This window comes from Herpailurus yagouaroundi, unplaced genomic scaffold (assembly GCF_014898765.1).
Source record: "Herpailurus yagouaroundi ecotype Mexico unplaced genomic scaffold, PumYag 77, whole genome shotgun sequence".
NCBI classification, from domain to species: domain Eukaryota; kingdom Metazoa; phylum Chordata; class Mammalia; order Carnivora; family Felidae; genus Herpailurus; species Herpailurus yagouaroundi.
The window spans coordinates 81424246-81446930 of NW_024412388.1; the positions used below are offsets into that span (position 1 = coordinate 81424246).

Here is a 22685-nt window from a genome sequence, read left to right on the forward strand (position 1 = left end):
AAGTGTGTGTGTGTGTGTGTGTGTGTGTGTGTGTGTGTGTGGAGGGGGGAGGAGTGTGGATGGTGTCCCTACACACAGTACCAAGCAATTCTCGGATATCAGCAGCATGACTGAGAATTCAACTCAATTTTGACGTTATCTGGGGATAGTACCAGCATCCACAAGTTTAAGGACCAGTCCTAGGAGAATGCTCCTCACTCCCTACTTCAGACATCAGTCACAAGCCCCAGGCTATTAAACCTGTATTTCTGATTGACAGGCTATAGCCTGGAAGTTAGAATGACTTCCTCAGTAGGTTCTTTTAATTTCCTAGATCAGCTCACAGAACTCAGGGAAACATTTATGTTTACCAATTTATTAAAGGACGTGAATAGTCAGAGGAAGGGGGAGGTATAGCACGCCACTGTCCCCAATCTCCAAGTGTCCACCAACCCAGAAGTTCTCTGAACCCAGTCCTTTTGGGTGTTTATGGGGACTTTACTATATAGTCATGACTAAGTCACTGGCCATTGGCTGATTCAACCTCCAGCCCTTCTTCCCTCCCCCGAGATGGGGTTTGGGGGGAACTTGAAAGTTCCAACCTTCTAATCACAGGGTTGGTCCTCCTGGCAACTAGGACCCGAAAGTCACCTTCATTACTGTAACACAAGACTCATTCATTGCCCTATCACAGGAAATTCCAAGGGTTTTAGGAGCCTTGAGCTGGAAATCTTGGACCAAGACTAAATACATATGAGAAATATATTCATTTCATTCATTCATTCAAATGACCAAATAATATATTTCTTATAAATCACATAATTTTAGCTTTCAATAGCCTTTCACTAAATTCTTTTCCTATTTCAATTAGCCAGAGTGGATTAAAAAATTTTTTTTTAAGTTTATTTATTTTGAGAGAGAGAGAGGCAGAGAGGAGACAGAAAATCCCAAGCAGGCTCTGCACCATCAGTGCAGAGCCTGATGTGGGGCTTGAACCCCTGAACTGTGAAATCATGACCTGAGCCGAAACCAAGTTTCAGATGCTTAACTGACTGAGCCACCCAGGTGCCCCAGCCAGAGTATATTTACCAAGAATCTGTACTGGTATGGGAAGAACAAAGACGCAGAGTAGCAAATGCAGAGTCAGACGAGGAATGGATCATGTCAGGGCAGAAACAACATTTGCGCTGGCAGGGCTAAGAGCACCGAAGCACAGGGAGCAGACACAGTGAGACATGGATGAGGGCAATGCCACAGGAAGGGCCAGGTGAGCAACTACTCCAGTATGGGAAGGGGAGGTGAAAGACCTCAGCCACAGAGGAGGAGGGCAAGAGCAGTGAGGAAACAGCTCTGAAAACTGGAGGGAGAAGCATCTGTGAATAATCAAGGGAGGGAGGAAGAAAATGCAGTTGGAGAGCAGGTGGTCTGTAACATGTAGAGGTTAGTCAGGGGACCAGAAAGCTCGGGTGAAGCCTGAGGAAAGGCAGTGCTGAGTGTCCACGACCAGTGGAAATGGACGGCAGGAAGGAAAAGGATGAGTAGCAGACGGGATGACGTATTCCTTGGCTCACAATGTGGTACATTGCATTTCTTCTTTTTTATGGATATTTGATCATCTGAGTATTGACAGTTAAACAGAAACATCTAAATATCAAAAATAATGTGAAATAACCAAATGAATCCTAAACACTAGAATCAACAGCTATTTATGAACCTTAAGGTCTCTTACAATTCCACTGCTAACACACAGAATTTTCAGAGTTGTCATCATTGTGTATGTAGCATTCTGAGGTCTACTTTTCCAATTCCATCACTGCTTCCATTCCATGTGCTACATAGGCATTCACTGCTTTGCAGCATGAACGTGCTATAGTCTACCTGGATACTTCCTAGCTTCTCTTGACACAGGTATAGCTTTCATTTTCTTCTTTTTTTTTTTGTGAGTGAAGAATGAAACCGAACTTATTAATTTAATGACATCATTTGTAATGATGCTTTAAGCAGTGTTCACAGAAAAATAGACCGCCGATTTACACATGCTGAGCAAGAGGTAATTGTGTTTACCACCAAAATACTTAGGTTAGATAAAGAATTGACACCTTTGAGAGAGAGATACCGGCTTCCAGGTACGGAATGAGTAAGTCCTAGGGATACAAGGTACAGCCAATGGCATAGAGTCAATCCTATAGTAATACTGTTGTGTGCTTTCACATGATAGCTACACTTGTGGTTAAGTACAACTTAATTTATAGACATATGGAATGACTACGATGTATGCCTAAAACTAATACAACAAATGTATGAACAGTATTTCAATGAAAAATTGACATCCTTTACACTATCTTTAATTTCTCTTCTTTGCCATTAAAAAATCATTCCTGGGGCGCCTGGGTGGCGCAGTCGGTTAAGCGTCCGACTTCAGCCAGGTCACGATCTCGCGGTCCGTGAGTTCGAGCCCCGCGTCAGGCTCTGGGCTGATGGCTCATAGCCCAGAGCCTGGAGCCTGTTTCCGATTCTGTGTCTCCCTCTCTCTCTGCCCCTTCCCCGTTCATGCTCTGTCTCTCTCTGTCCCAAAAATAAATAAACGTTGAAAAAAAAAAAATCATTCCTGGGGCACCTGGGTGGCTTAGTCGGCTAAGCGTCCGACTTCGACTCAAGTCATGATCTTGCTTTCATCTTCTTTTAAAAAGGTAAATTTAATAAATTGCTTTTGATCTAGGCTAATGTGCTCATGTTGTAAGGATACTGATTTTATTGCTGGCTCCTCAAATTATCAATTACTTGCACTTCGCTTGGTGACAACTCAAAAAAACTGTTCCTAATGTAAATTAGGTTCCTGGACCAAATTCCAACGTGTGTGTGTTTTGTGTGTGCGTGTGTGTGTGTGTGTGTGTGTGTGTAGGCTTCCCCACACCAACAGTGATCTAGATACCAGCCGGGTGTCTTACAATTTAACTCAATTCTGACACTACCTACACAGAGACAGAATCAGATTCCAAAGGTAAAGGGCTCAGTCCTGTAAGTCCACCCTTCACTTCAGATACCAGTCACACACCCAGGATGGTACCTGTGCTTCTGGCTGACAGGCTACAAACTGGAGGCTCCAGCTACCTGCTCGAACTCAGGATACCACAAGCCCATGTTGTTACTGGTACTTCTGCCTGAATGGTTCTAAATCAGAGGTTCCCACAATCCCTTGCTTGAGTTCAATTAATTTGCTAGAATAGCTCACAGAACCCAGAAAAAGCCATTTACTCGCTAGATTACTGATTTATTACAAAGGATGTTAAGGGATATGAATCAACAGCCAGATGAGGAGATACACAGGGCAAGGTATGGGAAAAGGGCATGTGGAGCTTCCATGCCCTCTTGGAACTTGCCATTCTCCCCAAATCGCCATGTGTTCACTAACCTAGAAGCTCTCTGAACCCTGTCTTCTCGGGTTTTTGTGGAGGTTTCCTTACACAGTCATGATTGACTATATCATTGGCCACTGGTGACTGAATGTACCTCCAGCCTCTGTCCCCTCTCTGAAGGTTGGGAGGGGGGTTGGCACTTAAAGCGCTAACCCTCTAATCACACGTTTGGCTACACTGGCAACCAGCCCCCATCTTAAGGACTCTCCAAATAAAACCTTTACTGCTCTCATCACTTAGGAAATTCTAAGGGCTTTAGAGGAGCTTTGAGTCAGGAACTGTGGATTAAGACCAAATATATACGAGAAATATATTTTGGGTCACCTGAATGGCCATAAACATGCTTTTCTTCTAAATCACAATATCGCACATTGCAACAAAAAAACAACAGTAAATTTTCATCCTGTAGGATCTTCTCCAGTTAAGTTCCCTATATTGACACTGATTACTCCAGTTCAGTCAGAATATTCTTGTTTATGTTGCATTCACATAATCCATCAAGAGGCTGGACAATATGGTGCTTATGGGCCAGGGATTTACGATCACACAGACATGGGTTGGCTGTTTCACAGCAGTGTGACCAGGGACAAACTGCTTATCCATTCCATGGCTCAGTTTCCTCAATTATGGATTACTTCATTCAAGAAGTATTTATTGAGCAAAGATAACATGCCAGGTACTATTCTGGGTATTAGGAATGTACTGATGAACAAAAGTCCCTGACTTCACAAAGTGAACGTTCCAGTGGGTAGACAGAAAATAACAGATGCATGTGTGAACATACAACACAGAGCAGGCTAAGGAAAGAGGAGATATGGAGGTCAAGTAAGAGCTGGGAGGAGGTGACTTGTAAGCAAATATGTGATGAAGTGGTGTGGTCTTCTGAGGAAAAGAGACACCAGAGCAAGAGGCAGGAAAGAAGAGGCAGATTTTGTGGACTGACTGTAAGTTACTGAGGGCTAATGAAAGGGTTTGGGAGGTTAGGGAGGGGCAGGAGCTTGAGACAGATCATAATCTCACAGAGCTGTTATGTCCAGGTGAAACTCTATCTTCGGGGTTTGGCTTCTCGTGGTAAATACTGGAAACAAAGACACACAGGGCCAGATGACACTGGCATGATGGTGTCGTGGGGAGGCAAATAATAAGCTTTAATGCATTCTTCTTCTTGGGAGCTTGTAGTAGGTAGGGAGAGAATGTCAGGGGTGGGGAAGAGTCATTAACCAGAAACAAACCAGAACACGAGGAAAACAGCATCTACTTAATAGTGTTACTGTGGAGATTAAATAAGCTAATACGTGTAAAAGCATCTGATGTAGTGCTTGGCCCATTTTAAAAATTCAATAAATGGCAGTTATTATTATGATCCATCCAAAAGTCAAGGAGTGTAATTATGGCATTTTTCAAACTCTTGAGAGTGTTCACAAGGCTCTTCCCTCACTCTGTCACAGGCATAGTGCTGACCTGGCGCGATTCATCTTATCCGTCAGAGGACACCTCAGAAGAGTAACCCAACCATCCATTTTGTCTTTACCTTCCAGTCATGTTTTTTTGCCCTGCCTGCTCCCCTACAAGTGACACCGGTGCAAGAAAATGATGGAAGGAGCCTGATTACCAGCAGTGGTATTTTCCAGATTTCCACAGACGGTAGACAACTGAAGGATTCTTGAGCATCCCTGCTTTGGGCCTGCGGAGCCCCAGTAGTGTATCTCTCAGCCTGTGGCCAAATGGCCGTGAAAGTTGGTGGCTGCAACACGGTCAGCAAGCCTGATAACGTGATGAATAAGCCTCATCTTGTTCATTTCAAAACAGGAGAGGGCTATTTTATCCTTGCATGGGAAACTAGACTCCCAACCTTCTGGCGACCTTCCTGATTTGTCAGGTTTGGGTTCAGCAACAGGGGTGGCAGGTAAACAGGGAGCAGAGACATGCAGACATTGGGCTCCAGTGTCCCCTCCATAACTCAGGATGGTCAACTGTAGTTTCAGTACGTGTCAGCAGGATCGTACAGACCAAGGCTCCACAGAGCTGGGCACTCTATACATGTTGACGGCCAATCCTCCCACTCTGAGTGGGGAGTAGGCGAAGGAACTCAGATCTTGTTGGGGACACACTGGGTTGGCGTTTCATTCCTTGCCCTGATCTTCCATCATGAAAAAGTAAATACGTATGTAAAATTAACACTTAAATTTTTTTTTTTGGTCTGGTTAAGCCATGCTTGCTCTGCATCAATATTAAAGATCATTGTCAGGCTAATCAAACATTGTTCTCCTAACCCTTCCTGGAAGCAGCTGAGGAAACTGAATTTTTTAGTTTTCCGGTTCTCAGGACCAAACGGTCAAGGTGACGTTCATTTCCCGCCTTCTTGGTGTTTGTTTGCTTTCACTGTATTTTCCATGGTCTGAAATGATTTCACAGAGATCTTTGAATCGTAGTAAGTCAGTATTTTTTCCTTTGTTTTCCCTGCACCCTATACTCACTTGCTCTCCCAGAAGCAGATGGCTAGCGCTAGATGCAGCCTCTGGGAGTCATTTAGCTCAGTCCTCTCCCTATTGCCTGAGAAAGAAGGGCAAGACCTCGACCTTTACAGGCACCTACTATTGCCAGGCACAGGACCTGTGTGACATTTTGCATAATTACCTCACTTAAACCTCACAATCGTTCTCTGGAGAGGATGCTGTTGCTCTCATGTTCTGGACAAGAAAACTAAAGCACAGAGAAATGAAATGACCTATGTAAGATCATACAGCTGAGACTCCAACCCAACTTCTAGAAGACGAGTCTCTCCTGTCCACCATCCCGGTCTGGCTCTGCCCTGCACCTGTTAACCAGATCCGCCATTAGCTGGAAGTAGGCTTAAAGGCAAGGAGGGCTCCAGGGCAGATAGGACTCAGGGAGTTTAATTGAAGGTGAAATTCTGACAACTGTTACTAATATTTTATAGCTTTAATAGAGACGTAAGTGGCAGACCAGAACATGCCACTGGACTCGGATGGATTAGGAAAGGCTTTCAGCAGATTAAATAGAAAAAAATGGTTAACATTTTTATAAGAAAAGGGAGTACCCTTTCTAAACAGGAAGAACTGGCTTGATCAGAGCAGTTATATAATTCCTGACTTCTGTCAAGGCCCTCTCTTAACTAGATAAGTGATAGTCTTCATGATCTAGTCAGCAGTTCTTCTTAGATAATTTATGCAGAGATTATTTTTGCACTACAGGCATATCTTGTTTTACTGCACTTTGCTTTATTATGTTCCGCAGATACAGTGGTTTTTGTTTTTGCTTTTGTTTTTAACAAACTGAAGGTCTGTGGCAGCCCTGCATCGAGCAAGTCCATCAGTGCTGTTTTCGCAACAGCATTTGCTCACTTCAGGTCTCCGGGTCACATTTTGGTAATTCTTGCACTATTTCAAATGTTTTCATTATTATTAGATTTATTATGGCAATCTGTGACAAATGATATTTGATGTTACTATTGTAATTGTCGTAAGGTGCCACAAACTGTACCCATATAAAACAGCAAACGTGACTGATAAATGTGTTATGTTCTGACTGCTCCACCAACCAGCCGTTCCCCTCATCTCTCTCCCTCTCCTCGGGCCTCTCTGGTTCCATGAGACACAATGTGTTGAAATTAGGCCAATTAATAACCCTACCAGAGCCTCCAAGTGTTCAAGTGACAGGAAGAGGCACATGTCTCTCACTTTAAATCAAAAGCTAGAAATGACCTAAACTTAGTGAGGAAGGCATGATGAAAGCCGAGATAGGCCAAAAGTTGCCGAACAGTTAGCCAAGTTGTGAATGCAACGGAAAAGTTCTTGAAGGAAATTAAAGGTGCTACTCCCGGGAACACACCAATGATAAGAAAGCAAAACGATCCTATTGCTGATATGAATAAAGTTTTAGTGGTCTGGATAGAAGATCAAACCAGCCACAACATTCTCTTAATGCAAGGCCGAATCCAGAGCCAGACCCCAACTCTCTTCGATTCTAAGAAGGCTGAAGGCGACACTAATGACTCTTTCCTAAAATAGGAACACTGGTAGGAAATGAGAGAAGCAATTAATTCTAGCGGGAGTTGTTTCAAGGGATTTAAGGGAAGAAGCCATTTCAGTAAATAAAAGTGCAAGGTAATGCAGCAAGTGCTGATGTAGAAGCTGTAGCAGGGTATCCAGAAGACCTACCTAAGTCAAGTCATGAAGGGGGCTCCACTAAATGAGATTTTCAATGTAGACAAAGCATCCTTCTATTGGATGAAGATGCCATCTAAGACTTTCACTGCTAGAGATACCTGGCTTCAAATACTGGGCTTCAAAGCTTCAAAGGACAGGAGGACTCTCTAGGAGCTGATCCAGCTGGTGACTTTAAGCTGAAGCCAATGCGCACTTACTATTTTTTTTTAAATATGTTTTTTAGTGTTTACTTATTTATTTTGAGAGAGAGAGAAAGAAAGAGAGAGAGTGCACAAGTGGGGAAGAGGCAGAGAGAGAGGGAGAGAGACAGAATCTCAAGTAGGCTCAGCACTGTCAGCACAGAGCCAAACGTGGGGCTTGAGCTCATGAACCATGAGATCATGACCTGAGCTGAAATCAAGAGTCAGATACTTCACTGATGAGCCGCCCAGGCACCCTGCTCACTTATCATTCTGAAAGCCCTAGGCCTCTTAAGAATTTTGCTAAACCTACTCTGCTTGTGCTCTAGAAATGGAACCACAAAGCGTGGATTACAGCACATCTGTTCATAACATAATTTACTGAATATTTTAAGCCCACTGTTGAGAATTCCTGCTCAGAAAAAAGATTCTTTTCAAAATATTACTACTCACTGACATTGCACCTGGTCACCCAAGAGCCTGGAAGATGTAGAACAAGATTAATGTTGTTTCATGCCTAACACAACACATATAGATATAGATATATGGTTCCCCTGGTGGACCTGGGCAAAGTCCATTAAGAACCTTCTGGAAAGGATTCACCATTCTAGATGACATTAAGAACATTCATGATTGGTGGTCAAATTGTCAACATGATTTGGAGTTTGGAAGAAGTTGATTCCCACCCTCATGGATGGCTTGGAGGGGCTCAGGACTTCAGTGAGAGAAGTAACAGCAGGTGTGGTAGAAATAGCAAGAGAACTAGAATGGGAAGTGGAGCCTGAACATGAGACTGAATGGCTGTAATCATGATAAAACTTTCACGGATGAGGAATTGTTTACGAATGAGCATAGACAGTGGTTTCTTGAGATGAAATCTACTCCTGGTGAAGATGCTGTGAAGACTGTTGAAATGACAGCAAAGGATTGAGAATATGACATCAACTTACATGATAAAGCAGTGTCAGGGTTTGAGAGGATTGATTCCAATATTGAAAGGAGTTCTACTGTGGGTAAAATGCTTGCAAACAGCCTCATATGCTGCAGAGAAATCATTCATGAAAAGAAGATTCAATCAATGTGTCAAACTTCACTGTTGTCTTGTTTTAAGAAATTGCCTCCACAGCTATCACCCTGATCAGTGAGCAGCAGTCAACATCAAGGCAAAACCCCCCACCAGCAAAAAAATTACAATTCACTACGAGCTCTGATGATGTAGCATCTTTTAGCAATAAAGTGTATTTATTTTTTTAAATGTTTGTTTTTGAGAGAGAGAGAGAGAGAGAGAGAGAGAGAGAGAGAGAAAGCGTGGAGGAGGGGCAGAGAGAGAGAGGAACAGAGGATCCCAAACAGGCTCCACGCTACCAGCAGACGGCCGATGTTGGGTTTGGGCTCATAAACCACAAGATCATGACCTGAGCTGAAGTTGGACGCTCAACCAACTGAACCACCCAGGTGCCCTGACAATAAAGTATATTTAAATAAAGGCATTTGTACTGTTTGTTTTTTAGATATAATGCTATCACACACTTAGCAGAATATTAGTAGAGTGTAAACAGAACTTTTATATGCACTGGGAAACCAACAAAATTCATTTGACTTGCTTTATTGTGATATTTGCTTTACTGCTGTGGCCTAGAACTAAACCCGCAATATCTTTAACCTATGTATAAAGAAATGTTTATGAATTTTTATAGGGGATTATCTGATTCTTTAATTCTGAGTCAAAAGGATACATAAAAGCACTTGTTTCCGATATTCTGGTTGTGTATTCGTGTGTGTGTGTGTGTGTGTGTGTGTGTGTGTGTGTGTGTGTAAAAGAGAGAGAGACACTAAGACAATGAAACAGAGGCAAAATGATAATATTCAACAAACTTAGATGCATTAAGTAGTTGTACTTTGTTGTGGTTAAACACGGTACTCTGCAGCCAAGCCTGGACTCTACACCTTGAATAAGCTGTCAAGGTTTTCCAAAGAACATGTGCTTCACTCTGTTTTCAGGTATTCAAAAGTTATTTTCCTTTCATTGTCCATCACACATTTATCAAAATCAGGGTGTTTTTTGAGGTTTTTATTGACTTCAATCTTTAGCTGAGTTTTGTTAATAAGTATGTTTCACTGCACTAATGACTCTCTCGTATTATAGACTCAGAAGACAGGTACCTTAGCAGGGGCTGAGAGAAGCAATGAGTTTATCCCAGTTCCATTCAGAGAGGACCCCTTTAAACCAGAAAGTAGAGGAAAAAAGACAGTCTCTTTAGCAAATGGTGCTGGGAGAACTGGACAGCAACATACAGAAGAATGAAACTAGATCACTTACACCATACACAAAATTAAACTCAAAATGGATGAAAGACCTAAATGTGAGACAGGAAACCATCAAAAACCTAGAGGAAAGAGCAGGCAACAACCTCTTTGACCTCAGCCACAGCAATTCCTTGCTTGACATATCTCCAAAGGCAAGGGAACTAAAAGCAAAAATGAACTGCTGGGACCTCATCAAGATTAAAAACTTCTGCACTGCAAAGGAAACAATCAACAAAACTAAAAGGCAACTGACAGAATGAGAAAAGATATTTGCAAATGACCTATCGGATAAAGGGTTAGCATCCAAAATCTATAAAGAGTTTACCAAACTCAACACCCGAAAAACAAATAATCCAGTGAAGAAATGGGCAGAAGACATGAATACATACTTTTCCAAAGAAGACATCCAGATGGCCAACAGACACATGAAAAGATATTCAATGTCACTTATCATCAAGGAAATACAAATCAAAGCCACACTGAGATACCACCTCATGCTGGTCAGAGTGGCTAAAATGAACAACTCAGGAAACTACAGATGCTGGTGAGGATGTGGAGAAATGGGAACTCTCTTGCACTGTTGGTGGGAATGCAAACTGGTGCAGCCACTCTGAAAACAGTGTGGAGGTTCCTCAAAAAGTTAGAAATAGAACTACCCCTATGACCCGGCAATAGCACTACGAGGAATTTATCCAAGGGATACAGGAGTGCTGCTGATGCATAAGGGCACGTGTACCCCAATGTTTATAGCAGCACTTTCAACAATAGCCAAATTATGGAAAGAGCCTAAATGTCCATCATCAACTGATGAATGGATAAAGAAGATGTGATTTATATATACGATGGAATACTACTTGGCAATGAGAAAGAATGAAATCATGCCATTTGCAGCAATATGGATGGAACTGGAAGGTATTATGCTGAGTGAAATAAGTCAGTCAGAGAAGGACAGATATATGTTTCCACTCATATGTGGATCTTGAGAAACTTAACAGAAGACCATGGGGGAAGGGAAGGGGAAAAAATAGTTACAAACAGAGAGGGAGGGAGGCAAACCACAAGGGACTCTTAAATACAGAGAAGAAACTGAGGGTGGATGGGGGTGGGGGAGAGGGAAAAATGGGTGATGGCCATTGAGGAGGGCACTTGTTGGGATGAGCCCTGGGGTTGTATGTAAGCCAATGTGACAATAAATTATATTTAAAAAAATAAACCAGCAAGTAGAGAGATGACTCTGTGCTAGCATTTCTCAGGCCTCCATATCACATTCACCCAGGGGCACTTGCCCAAAATGTATTCTTTCTAAAGCAGAATCTCTGGGTCCAGAATCCTGGAATATGCATTTGAAACAAGCTCCCATGTGATTCTGGTGCAAACTATAGCTTGTAAACCTCTGTTCTATACTATAAGAAGGGGTTGGCACCCCAACTACATTTATTCCTGCAAAAGGGGTCTGTGTGTGCTAAGGGAGAAGGAGACGTGGCTACCTGTGATCCATCAAAGGCCATCCTCTCTCTCATCCTGCAAGACCATTTTGGGGGCAGGAGTGCAGCTGAACTCATCTGGAGGAGTTTTTTAGTGAGTCCGAGCTTCCTACTAGCAGAGAGAACTGCCAGAACTCTGTTGGCTAGACTCTTCAAAATCAAGTAGCCTAAGATAGGGAGGAGACCTATCTTAAAGGACTTGAAGTTAGCTCCTTAATTATCTGTTAATGCTTTACAAAGGATTAGTTAACAGCATTCTGAGAGTAAGGACAGGAGACAGAGAAGGCACCTGAGGACAGAAAGGGACACTAAATAGGGAGGTAGCAGGTGTCCAGGCAGCATCTCTTCTGTCACTCAAAGTCATCTTAGCTGCCAAGGGGCCCCATTTCACCTGGGCTAAAAGAGCATCTGTGCAGACGTGCGGAATGGTTTGCTGCTTGCTTTTTGGCATAACAACCTGGGTTGTTGGGAAGGAGGACCCGCTGGACAAGCGGGACCTCAGTAGCGGGGCTGTGCCAGAGTCATCTCAAGGGCCGGGGCGACAGGTTTTAATCTAGCAGGTAATCTGAGAAATATCCTGCCTGACCCAAAGCCAAATCTTGTTAAAGAAGAGATTCTCAACCACTCTGGAGAGAATACCAAACCTCTAGGTTTTCTAATTCAAATATGGAGCCCCTGTTTTTTGAAACAATAGTTTCTGTCTAATTGCGAACAAGATGGCATCTCTGAGCAGTTGACAGTCCAAGGAAAGGGCATGACTCGAGGTGAGAGCATGGATTCTGGAGCCACACTGCCTGGGAGTGAATCCTGGCTCTGCCACTTCCTACCTGTGTGAACTGGTGGGAACTATTTCACCTCTCTGTGCCTCAGTTTCATCATCTACAAAAGGGGGATTCAAGCAGTGCTTTCGACATAAGGACTAAGTGGGGTAAGGCCTACAAAGCACTTAGAACTCAGCAAGTCCCTGATGCATATTTGCTATTTTTTTTCTTAGTCTCTCTGCCTAGGGTTGCCTCACAACAAATACCAAAAGATGGGTCTCAGAGCTGATGGGGGAAAAGAATCCTTGTGTCATCGGTACGGCTGATGTTCTTTCAAGATCAACAGTGGCTCTTTTGATTTCATTACAGTCTTCCCTCCTCCCCCAAACCCTGTGGAGGGCACTGCTGGGCCACGGTCCAGGCATCTTCTGTCGGGGCAGCAGGTTCTCAGGTCCCCTCTGAAGAGCCTTTTAAGGGAAAAGGACGTAGGTTGGCAGAAGAACAAACCCCTATTTTGTGTAGTTCAGCTACCAGGGCAAATATAATGCCCTCCAAATTATTTACTGGTAAAGCTTCCCAGGGCGAGACTGAAAATAAAATTCTGTTAGAAATCCACTCTAGGGTATGAAATAGAATTATCTCCACCAGGATTAAATCACACTTCCTGAGTCTGACAGAGCGTTTCCAGGGAGAGTGAGTGCCATGCAGCCTTTCAAGCCACATTGTCATTCCTGACTCCTGCCCCCACTGACTGTCAGCCCATTCAGCCTCGCCTGCCAGCTCTTTGCGGCTTGAGTCTTTGAAACAAGGAGCTGGGTCCAAAGACAAAACCGGGGTACTTTTGGTTGGGGGAAATGTTGGCAAGGGGAATTCTGGAGAAGAGCTGGAGCAAGGCACTCACTCACACACCTGACAGACGCGAAGTTTAAATTTGATGTGAATTATAATCAAGTGTGTTAAAACCCACGTTGCAGTTCTAATAGCTACCACCAGCCAATCACTCTGGGCTTCTCAACCTGCTATGACTTTATTAAGAAATTTCTTCACGAATTCAACAGTTATGGCCTGAGCAGAATGGGAAGCACGGTGTAATGATTACAGTATGGATGCTGCAGTTTCAGACTATTTCGGTTTGAATCCTATCTCAGCCATTTAGTAGTCATCAAACTTTGGGCAAGTCAATTTTTTTCCTTATGCCCCTATTTTCTTAGCCACAGAATGGGGCTAAAAAAAAAAAAAAACAAACAAACAAACAAACAAACAAAAAAACAAAAAAACGGCAGGTAACTAACTCATAGGGTCATTCTAAGGATTAAGTGAATTAACATGTATATGGAATTGGAATGATGCCTGGCATTTTTCTTGACACAGGGGCCTGGGAAGATGAGTGAACCACCAGGGAGGCTACAATCCATAAACACGGTACTGTATTCAGCTCCTATCATGTACTTTGCACAAAATGGGTGCACAGAAAAAGTCTTTGAGGGGTGGGGCGCCTGGGTGGCTCAGGTGGTAAAGTCCCACTCTTGGTTTCGGCTCAGGTCATGATATCATGGTTTGTGGGATCAAGCCCTGCATTGGGCTCTGTGCCGACAGCATGGAGCCTGCTTGGGATTCTGTCTCTATCCCCCCCTCACTTGCTCACGTATGCGCACATGACATATTTCTCTCTGTGTCAAATTAAATAAATAAACATTAAAAAAAGTCTCAGGGAGAGTTGGCAGAAATTGCTGATTCACTATTGGATCTCTAGTGGTGCTGGGCAGTTTAGCATCACAAAATACCTCAAACAACAACAACAACAACAACAACAACAACAACAACGCTTTGTACACTGCTTCTATAAATAAGAACAAAAGCTTTGTAACATGTCATTAGTTAAAAACTATCCACTCCAATACTGAGTGTCTTTAAAAACTATGAAATGAACAGAAAAGTTTTAGTCTTTCAACAGAGGAAATAGTTTTTCACTGCCTTATATAATCACTTCTAAAATTTAAAGCATATGTTCACCATTGATATGCCAATAATGCTCTGCTACGAGGGACCAGAGCACTATGTTCAATCAAGAAAATCCTTTAGACAATATATAGATATAAAAGGGTGAGAAGAACATCATGGACTGTTCTAAAGCCATAAAATCATTCCCCTCTCCTTCCCCTTCCACTTTGCAAGAGTATTCACTGATCTTTTCTTATTCAGTTTTTAGATCTTTGTTTTTAAAATCTAATAGTTCTTGTAGCATCCTATAAAAACAGACTACAAGGAGAGAGCCTGTCGCAGGGACTGAATTCTTTCTAACCCAGGCAATTTAAGGCAAAAGAAGAATCCAATGAAAAAAACCCCAGAGATAAAGATACAGTCCACAATACAAATAACATCTAGCAACGTATTTAATGAAGTACTTTTGCTAGATCTGTGTTTGAAAAAAAAAAACAAAACAAAACTGGGTAGACATAATTATGCAAGAGTGAGGAGAGTTTATAACATCTTCACATTCTCGAAAGCATGTGGCCCCCACATGTGCCTAACAGAGTGACTTCTTTTTCTGCCTTCCTTTCTCCTCTTCTCTCTTTGCAGTCAGTGCAGGCAAATCACTGTGTTATGCCAGACCCTGCAGCTCTGGCTGGGCAGGGGGTTCCTTCTCCAGCTCCCTCCTGGGGGAGTGGTCCACCCCTTTTATTAGCCAACTCCATCTTTCTTTTGGCTCCAACTGTCTTCCTAGGCTGGATCCCCCATTTTAACCCTCTAATCCTGCTGGGAAAGGGCCTCTGGCAGGACTACCATTTGAAATCCTGTAATTTTAAAAAACAGTCTTTTTATCTGATACAACTCTCTTTCCCCCTCTCACCCAAACCTTGCCAATTCTGTTCCTAAACCCTCTTCAATGTGACCCTGCCCTTGATCTCCACTACCTGAGGTGAGCCTCTCACCTGACTCACTCAGAGCCTCCCACCTGTTTTCCCGGGCTCGCTTCCTCCTGCTCCTCCACTCCACTCTCCGAGTGCTGCTGCATGACTTCTTCCTAAAATACAAACCTGATCGTGTTGTCAGTTATCGTCAATAGACTCCTGCTTTATGCTCCTGCTGAACATAAAGTCCAAATGCCCTGAAAGATCTTTCCCGAAACTCCTTAGCTTCATCATTGTGGTTTCAAGGCTCACCTCAATTATTTTCTATGGTAAAAGAGAAACACACGAGTATCATTGAAGTTAATATAACAACAATAAATGTGAGGAATCAAGACATATATTTCACAAATAATAATACCTGTTTGTGACTACATATTGTACTTTAGTGACCCTTCAGGTACAACCGGTTTTGTAGTTCTAAAGTAGACTTAATTGTTCTAAATGCTTTCTTTGTCCAAATTAATGAGTTTTTCTAAAACACATAAGCCAGGATTAGAAAAGATTTGGCCAGTGTGCGTACTGGAAATCAAAACTTTAGGACCGGTATTTCCACTTCCTATTTTTTTTTTTTTTTTTTAACGGGGATGAGGAGGGGAGAAATGACCAAATTAGGGCTCAGAAAGAGAAGAGAGAGAGGGCAACAAAGACGTATCCGATTCCTGAATGACCATTTGTACTTCAGGCTGGTCCTGACCAAAGCAGGACAGTTTACAGGGACTCATATTATTTGTAAATAGAATCTCATGTCATTCTAGTCCCCACGGCCACAGTAAGAGATGGGTATGATTGTCTGTATTCTACAGGTGAAGAAACACAGCAGCAATATTAATTTTGCTTACTATGGCAATCACTGATTAAGTGTAATGCTTACAGTTAAGAGGGAAAACTCACCCCTCCTGTTTCCCTGGATGGGAGAGTAAAGTGCCTTTTTCTCAGCCTTCTCACTCAACCCTTCCCTGGGGAGGAGGACTGCCAGGCTTGCCTGAGCAGTGAGTTTAGGAGAACAGACTAAGAATGCTCAGCCCTGCCAAGCCCATGGGCCTTTTCACTCTCTTCCCGATAGCCCTTCTTCCACACCCACCCTCTACACTGGCTTGTGTGCTGGGTAGAGAAGAGAGGCAGGCCTGCAGTCTAATTCAGGGGAGAAGATTAGTAAACCTAGGGTGGCTGCACATCAAAGCCACACCCTCCAATCTGGCTTTCATCACTCGATAAAGCTAATATTTTCCTCTCTAGGTCTTATTTCTCAATTGGTTATGAACATAAAAGGGGAAGACAGAGGGCTATTAACTGGCTCCCTAAAAACTAAACAAGGTACATCATAGGTGCTCAATAAATATCTGTTAAATGAATGAATGAATTTGCCCAAGGCCACAAAAATAATAAGCGAAAGAACAGAAACTTCAATCTATGTCTGACAGAAAAGCCCATGGTTTCTTAAAATTCCACTTTAGTGCTTCTCGTCGAATGTTCTATTTCCAGGTTCCGATTCATGCTTCTGCATGGCGGCCAGGAAACTGGAAGCCCTGGCATCCGCTGGCGTAAAAACACATGTATGCCTAACAATTTGGCGGGTAATCCATTCGTCTACAAGAGTGGTTACGGGTGGGTTCAGCATGTCTGCTTGTTCTCAGCTGTATCGTGGGCCACTACTGAGGGAGCCCTGTAGGTACATGAGATGGACCTAGAAGACACGGAGAAGTAGAGAAGGTGGCACCAGCAGTGTGTGGAACAGACAGGGATGGGAGAGACAGGCAGCCGGGCAAGAAGCAGCAAGTGCAAAAAAGGGGCAGGGCAAGGAACTGGGGACCAAGAGAGAACAAAGGCCCAACAGGGCTCTGGGGGTTTGCGGGAATGGGGAGGAGGCAGGCGAAGGAAGAAGGATCATGAAAATCCCAGCAGAACAAAAGGCCACAGACACAGGAGATAAAAATATGTCCAAACAAAGAACACGAAGGGGAGATGGATACAAGAACAGGAGTAAATCACAGGCTATGAAAATAGCCACAAACTGATTTTCCATTTCATGTCAAGATGATGAAAAGTGAGAGCTAATCTGTGTGCCAGTAGCCTTCAGGAACTAAGAAATAAAACACCCAGGTTGAAAATAGTTTGGGGAGCCAGAAGATGACAAGATTCCTCCTGCAGGCAAAAGTGAAATTAAAGTAATGACAGCATCCCCTACCCCTTTCCCCTACCTTCCCGTCCCCCTCCAGTCACAAAAGAGTGGGGAGCTGTCTGGCTGGCAACCATGTATGATCTCAGCGGGGACCCTGTTCAGGCTGAGCTAATATAGTTGCTTTTTAAGAGTATCTGGTAGAATTCAGGATTGTGTGTTCACAAACACCATATAAAAACAGGGTCGTCTTTGCCTTCCAAGCAGTTTTTTTCGCTCCGTTTAAAGGCCGGGCTGAGTCTTTTTTTCCCCTGGCTGGAGTGGCACACAAAGAATTCTCTGACACGCTGCACCCACTGCAGATGAAAGCGCTTAAGTGTGAGTGAAAGCAACAATGTTTAGAGTGACATTTACTAGCTGCAAACAGTGAAATCAGAGAGCTTCAGTTCTCGGAGATTAAATGTCAGGCTTTAAACATTTAGCAGAGTATTAGCTATGGAAGTTTTTAAAATTTAGGATTTAGCTTTAGACTGCAAGTAGGACTTGAGACAGAGAAAAGAAAGTCTTCTTAAAGCAAGGAAACAATTGAGCCATAAGCTGAATACGACTATGTATTTTTAACTGAAGGTGAGACAGCTGCAGGGCAGTTACTGAGTTCAGCTCACCAAACCAGTGGTGCTGGCTGTTCTTTACTGTTCCAGATTAGTATGAGGAAGTGGACGTTCCCTGCACTTCTCATTTCGGAAGACATAAGCCAAAGGTCTAAAACACGGGAGTTTGTAGGCATATAGTTTTTCCACAGCAGATATGGACTTTACAAGCACAGGAGTTTTCACATTACTGTTTCAGAATGAATGCTTTTTAATGCATCTAAAAAGGTTAGGAAAATAGATGACTTAAAAATATTTTTTTCCAAGGTTAACTTCATTGGTGACAAAATTGGCTATAACTGCCAAATAGAACATCCGCTTTTGTGACTAATAAAATCTCAAATTTGACAATAGTAGCAATTCTTTCTTTCCTTCATTCAAAATGGCTGATAAGCAATTTCTCTACGATGCTTATTTGGGGTGCTGGGCAGATACAAAGCCCATGATACTGGTTAACATTTCAAGCTTTATTTTAAACACTTTATAAGCGTTACATTATCCCCACTTTACAGATAAGAAAACTGGGGCTTCAAGAGATTAACGACTTTGCCCAAGACCACAGGACTGCTAAATCAGGTGGCATTCAAACTCTAGCCAGTGTCTCCCAAGCCTGAGCACTTAGCTTCTGCCCCAGGAACTCTCAGTTTGGCAGAGACCACAGGCACGTGGACAAATAAAGTTTAATGCAAGAAAGCCACAACAAGATATGAACAGAGACACAGATTCTGTCTCAGGTCTGAGAGCTGAGGAGCCACTGAAGGCAGGTCTTGACACAGGACGTAGAGTTTTTCTAGGTGAAAAAGGTAATGTTGTTTCAGGCATAGGAAGCTACGCTCCCAAAGCATGGAGGGCTTGGCATGTGTGTGGAGGCGCCAGAGTTCACCGTGTATTTGACCAGGCAAGTATGGGAATGGGAAACAAGGAGATTACAAGAGGCCGAGTGGAGACATAGGGGGAGGCTGGAGTGGGGGAAATAGAGGCCACCAGAGTTAGGAAGGGCAGAAGCAAAATAATCTGGCAACTGGCTGGATGTGCACAGGGAGGGAGAGGAATCTATAGTGGCTAGCATTTTAGACTGCTGTAAAGACTGACAACGATGGAGGTAAGACAGGTTGGGAGTGGGAGTAAAGAAGAGGAAGAGGACACTTCAGTTCAGTTTTAGAAAAGCTGAGTTACAGACACTTGAGGGATACCTGGGTATCTGCTCTACTGCAACTTTACAAACATTGAGCGCCTTTTGTACCAAGTACTAAGGAGGCCACAAGAGAACAAAACTGGGTCTTGCCTTCCCGGAGTTTACGTACCATGTGGTCTTATTCTTAATGGTGGCAATGTGTCGGGCAACTAATAGGATAATTTCTGGTTGTGATAGTGACCTGGGGGGTGGTGGTGGTGGTGGTGATACTATTTGTGCTTAGCAGACAAGTGCCACAGATACAGACATTCTGTGATATCTGGGACAAATATCTGGGATATTTGTTTAACAAAACAAAGCACTATCTTATATCCCACTGGATGTCCATATAGGTGATAAGTATTTGAGCTCATACCCTAATCGTCTTTCACATAGAAGGACAAAAAAAATTTTTTTTGCAAGTTTCATATACACATTGAATTTTCCCAACTAGAAGTACCATGAGAATTGAGCAAAGACTATACATTGCTTTGTTTCCCAAGAGGTAGCTGTTCACTATTTAAGAAAATTACATCAAGAATTGGAGGAGTTGAAAAAGTTCTGGAGATGGAGAGCAGTGATAGTTGCACAATAACATGCATGTACTTAATTCCACAGAATTGTCTACTTGAAAATGGTTAAAATGGTCAATTTTATGTTATATATATTTTAAAAGAAAAAAGTTACAAGTTAAGAAAGAAAAAAGACAATTACACGGCAGGCAGCAAACCCACTGTTTTCGAGCTACCATATGATACATTGCATCAGTCTGCACTGCAGCTGCCCTAATCATGCAGACTCCACATTCTCATCTACCTCCTTGACTGCATCTCCTGGTGTGGTCATGCCTGGAGATACTATAAAACATGTAATGTGATGACAAATCGCTTGCTTTTTATTTCTCCTTTTTATTACAGCTAGGGCATTACATTGCATTTTTGGAATTCTGTGATACAGGAGAGGGTTATATTAACTATGAATTTCAGTTCAGCATAGGAAGGGGCATGTTACAGAATATGTGTTAGGTAAAGGATACATTATGTTGAAAGGTTGAGAACCCTATTGAGAGACAGACATAGGTAAGTGCAACTAAAACACAAGGCAACCATGGAAATACCTCAGAGAGGAAAAAGTATAAAGGGAGAACAAGGGAAAGAGATGTTATTGGCCATGGGGGATCTGGAAAGATCCGTGGAGTAAGGAAAATGTGAGCAGGCACTGACGGATGTCCTCTGTTAGAAGAACTACACAGATGTGGGGCTTGGGACCTGATGCCTCCAATGATGACCATTCCTTTTGGCATGACTTTGATTTTTATCAAGTTCTTTTTGATGTTCTTCCTGTTTCTCCCCTGCAGTGGCCCTTGTTCTGGGAAGTTCTAGTAGGTAGAGAATGATAAATCTCTAGCCCATGTAGTATCTTTTCCAGAATCTAAAAACTGTGGTCTCCTTAATAGTCTCTGGTTAATCTCTTCTTCAAGCTAATCTCCTTACTTCCTCCAACTGTTTCTCTTATAACTTGGTTTCATATTCCCTCGCCATCTGGGTCATTTTCCTCTGAACATGTTCCCATTTGTCAGCGGCCCTTTAAAAGTGTGGTACCTAGCATTAAATGTGATTTCCAGAGCTGAAATATGGAACTGTATTTCCTAATATCCCAAAAAGGGGGAAGTGTTATCGCTCCACACAGTGAGATCAGGATGGAGAAGGGAGCAGGGGAGGACCTATCTTAATCATCACTGTACTGCCAATATTGAAAACTTTTTCTTTTTTGTTTAAGCAAGTTAAATCTGAATTTTTTTTTAAAAATTTATTTAGTTTTGAGAGGCATAGAGAGACAGAGCACAAGTGGGGAAGGGGCAGAAAGAGAGGGAGACAAGGAATCTGAAGCAGGCTCCAGGCTCTGAGCTGTCAACACAGAGCCCGACGCGGGCTCGAACTCACAAACTGTGAGATCATGACCCGAGCTGAAGTTGGACGTTTAACCGACTGAGCCACCCAGGTGCCCCTAAACTTGCAACTACAGTTCTGATTTCTGTGTCTTTTATTCATAGTTTTTGTTTTGAGGATTAAATGAAAATGTGGGTCTTATTAAAAGACACTAACAATTATTTTTTTTTAATGCTTATTTATTTTGAGAGGGAGGGAGGGAGGGAGAGTCTGAGTGTGCATGTGCAGGGGAGGGGCAGAGAGAGAGGGAGAGAGAGAATCCCAAGCAGGCTCTGTGCTGTCAGTGCTGAGCCTAACACAGGGCTCGATCCCACAAACCATGAGATCATGACCTGAGCCAACATCAAGTCACGTGCCTAATCAACTGAGCCACCCAGGTGCCCCAACACTAGCAATTATTTTTATTTGCTGATAGGATGTGCATACTGCCATTGTATAGTAATTTCTTATCTGAAGACTTAACAGATTGGGCCCTGCCCATGTCCCAAGTCAATCTAACCAAGACTGGCAGGTACACCACCTTTTCTAGGGGGTTGGTCCATAAAGTGGAGTTAGTATTTCTGCCTTAAGGATGGATCTGATGTGTGTGTGGAAAGCCCCTGAATTCCTGTGTCCAGTGAACCTCTGCTTGAGCCCCACCATATGGATAATTTCACCTAGGCTCCTTATTTTTTCATCTCATTTTGGTCTGAGACTGAAACCCTGCAGTAACCTCACTGGCTCCTGACAACAGGCTGTCCCCTGGGGCTGAAACAGTCCCAGTTCATCTCCCTATTCTGATGCTACAGACACTTGAACCACAGTGACACCATCCATTGGTCTGAAACTTTGGAAGCCATGTCTACAAAGATATCACTGAGGCATAAATACTAGCTTGCTATCCACCATGAATTCACTGCCCTCGAATGACTGACCAAGAAATAGGGGACAGATTAGCCTCAGAAGTCTAAGCACTCTATGTCATTTCTACTGGCCACCCAAGTTCCAACATGCTTTTGCAGCTGAACAAGATGAGCTTGAAGGTAAACCAGGAGAGCAGGTCTGTTAGCTGATGTATCCCACCCCCTTAGAACAGTGCTTAGCACGTAACAGATGCTTAGATATGGTAGACATCTATCTTTGTTTTGCCCAGCATTCCTTTTTTTGAGAACTGCTTTTTCCCTACTCCACATTATTCTGATGGGGCTCCCGATCATGAGACTGAACAAGGTAGGAAATCATGTCATAAATCTGGAGCTCATTAATCTCCATGTCCCTAGTCCCTAGATTCCCTGCAGTTAAGTAGATATCTGCACTCCTTACTTCTGGAGAATCTGAGTCATGATGTCAAGAGGGCTGATGAATGTAGGTGGGTACATTCTGCAAGTACATCATTTAGAGACTAAACTTTATATGAATGCTCACCATGAAACCCAAGCCAACAGGGTAATACCAGTACCAGAATTTATCTTATTCACATTCAAATAAATTGGAGATAAAACTTTTTCAAAGTTCTGATAGATGGAATACAGTTTTTATAATGTCAGCTTTTCTGTTTCCTCAGAAAAAATTTTAATCTGTGAAATATG

General features: G+C 42.8%; 1 protein-coding gene across 3 annotated transcripts in view; it reads right to left on the reverse strand.

Moving 5' to 3' along the window:
* Window positions 1-22685, reverse strand: part of ALG14 (ALG14 UDP-N-acetylglucosaminyltransferase subunit) — a 102781-nt gene that overhangs the window by 7663 nt on the left and 72433 nt on the right. Inside the window, exon 4 of one of the 3 annotated variants that reach the window (XM_040471044.1) lies at window positions 15355-15492. The exons of 1 other annotated variant lie outside the window; for it this stretch is intronic. In XM_040471044.1, coding sequence (XP_040326978.1) covers window positions 15367-15492 — 126 coding nt within the window. In that variant the 3' untranslated portion in view covers window positions 15355-15366. Of the gene's footprint in view, window positions 1-8341; window positions 8806-15354; window positions 15493-22685 lie in introns of those variants that run through there. One more of the 3 variants, XM_040471041.1, reaches the window with a different exon arrangement.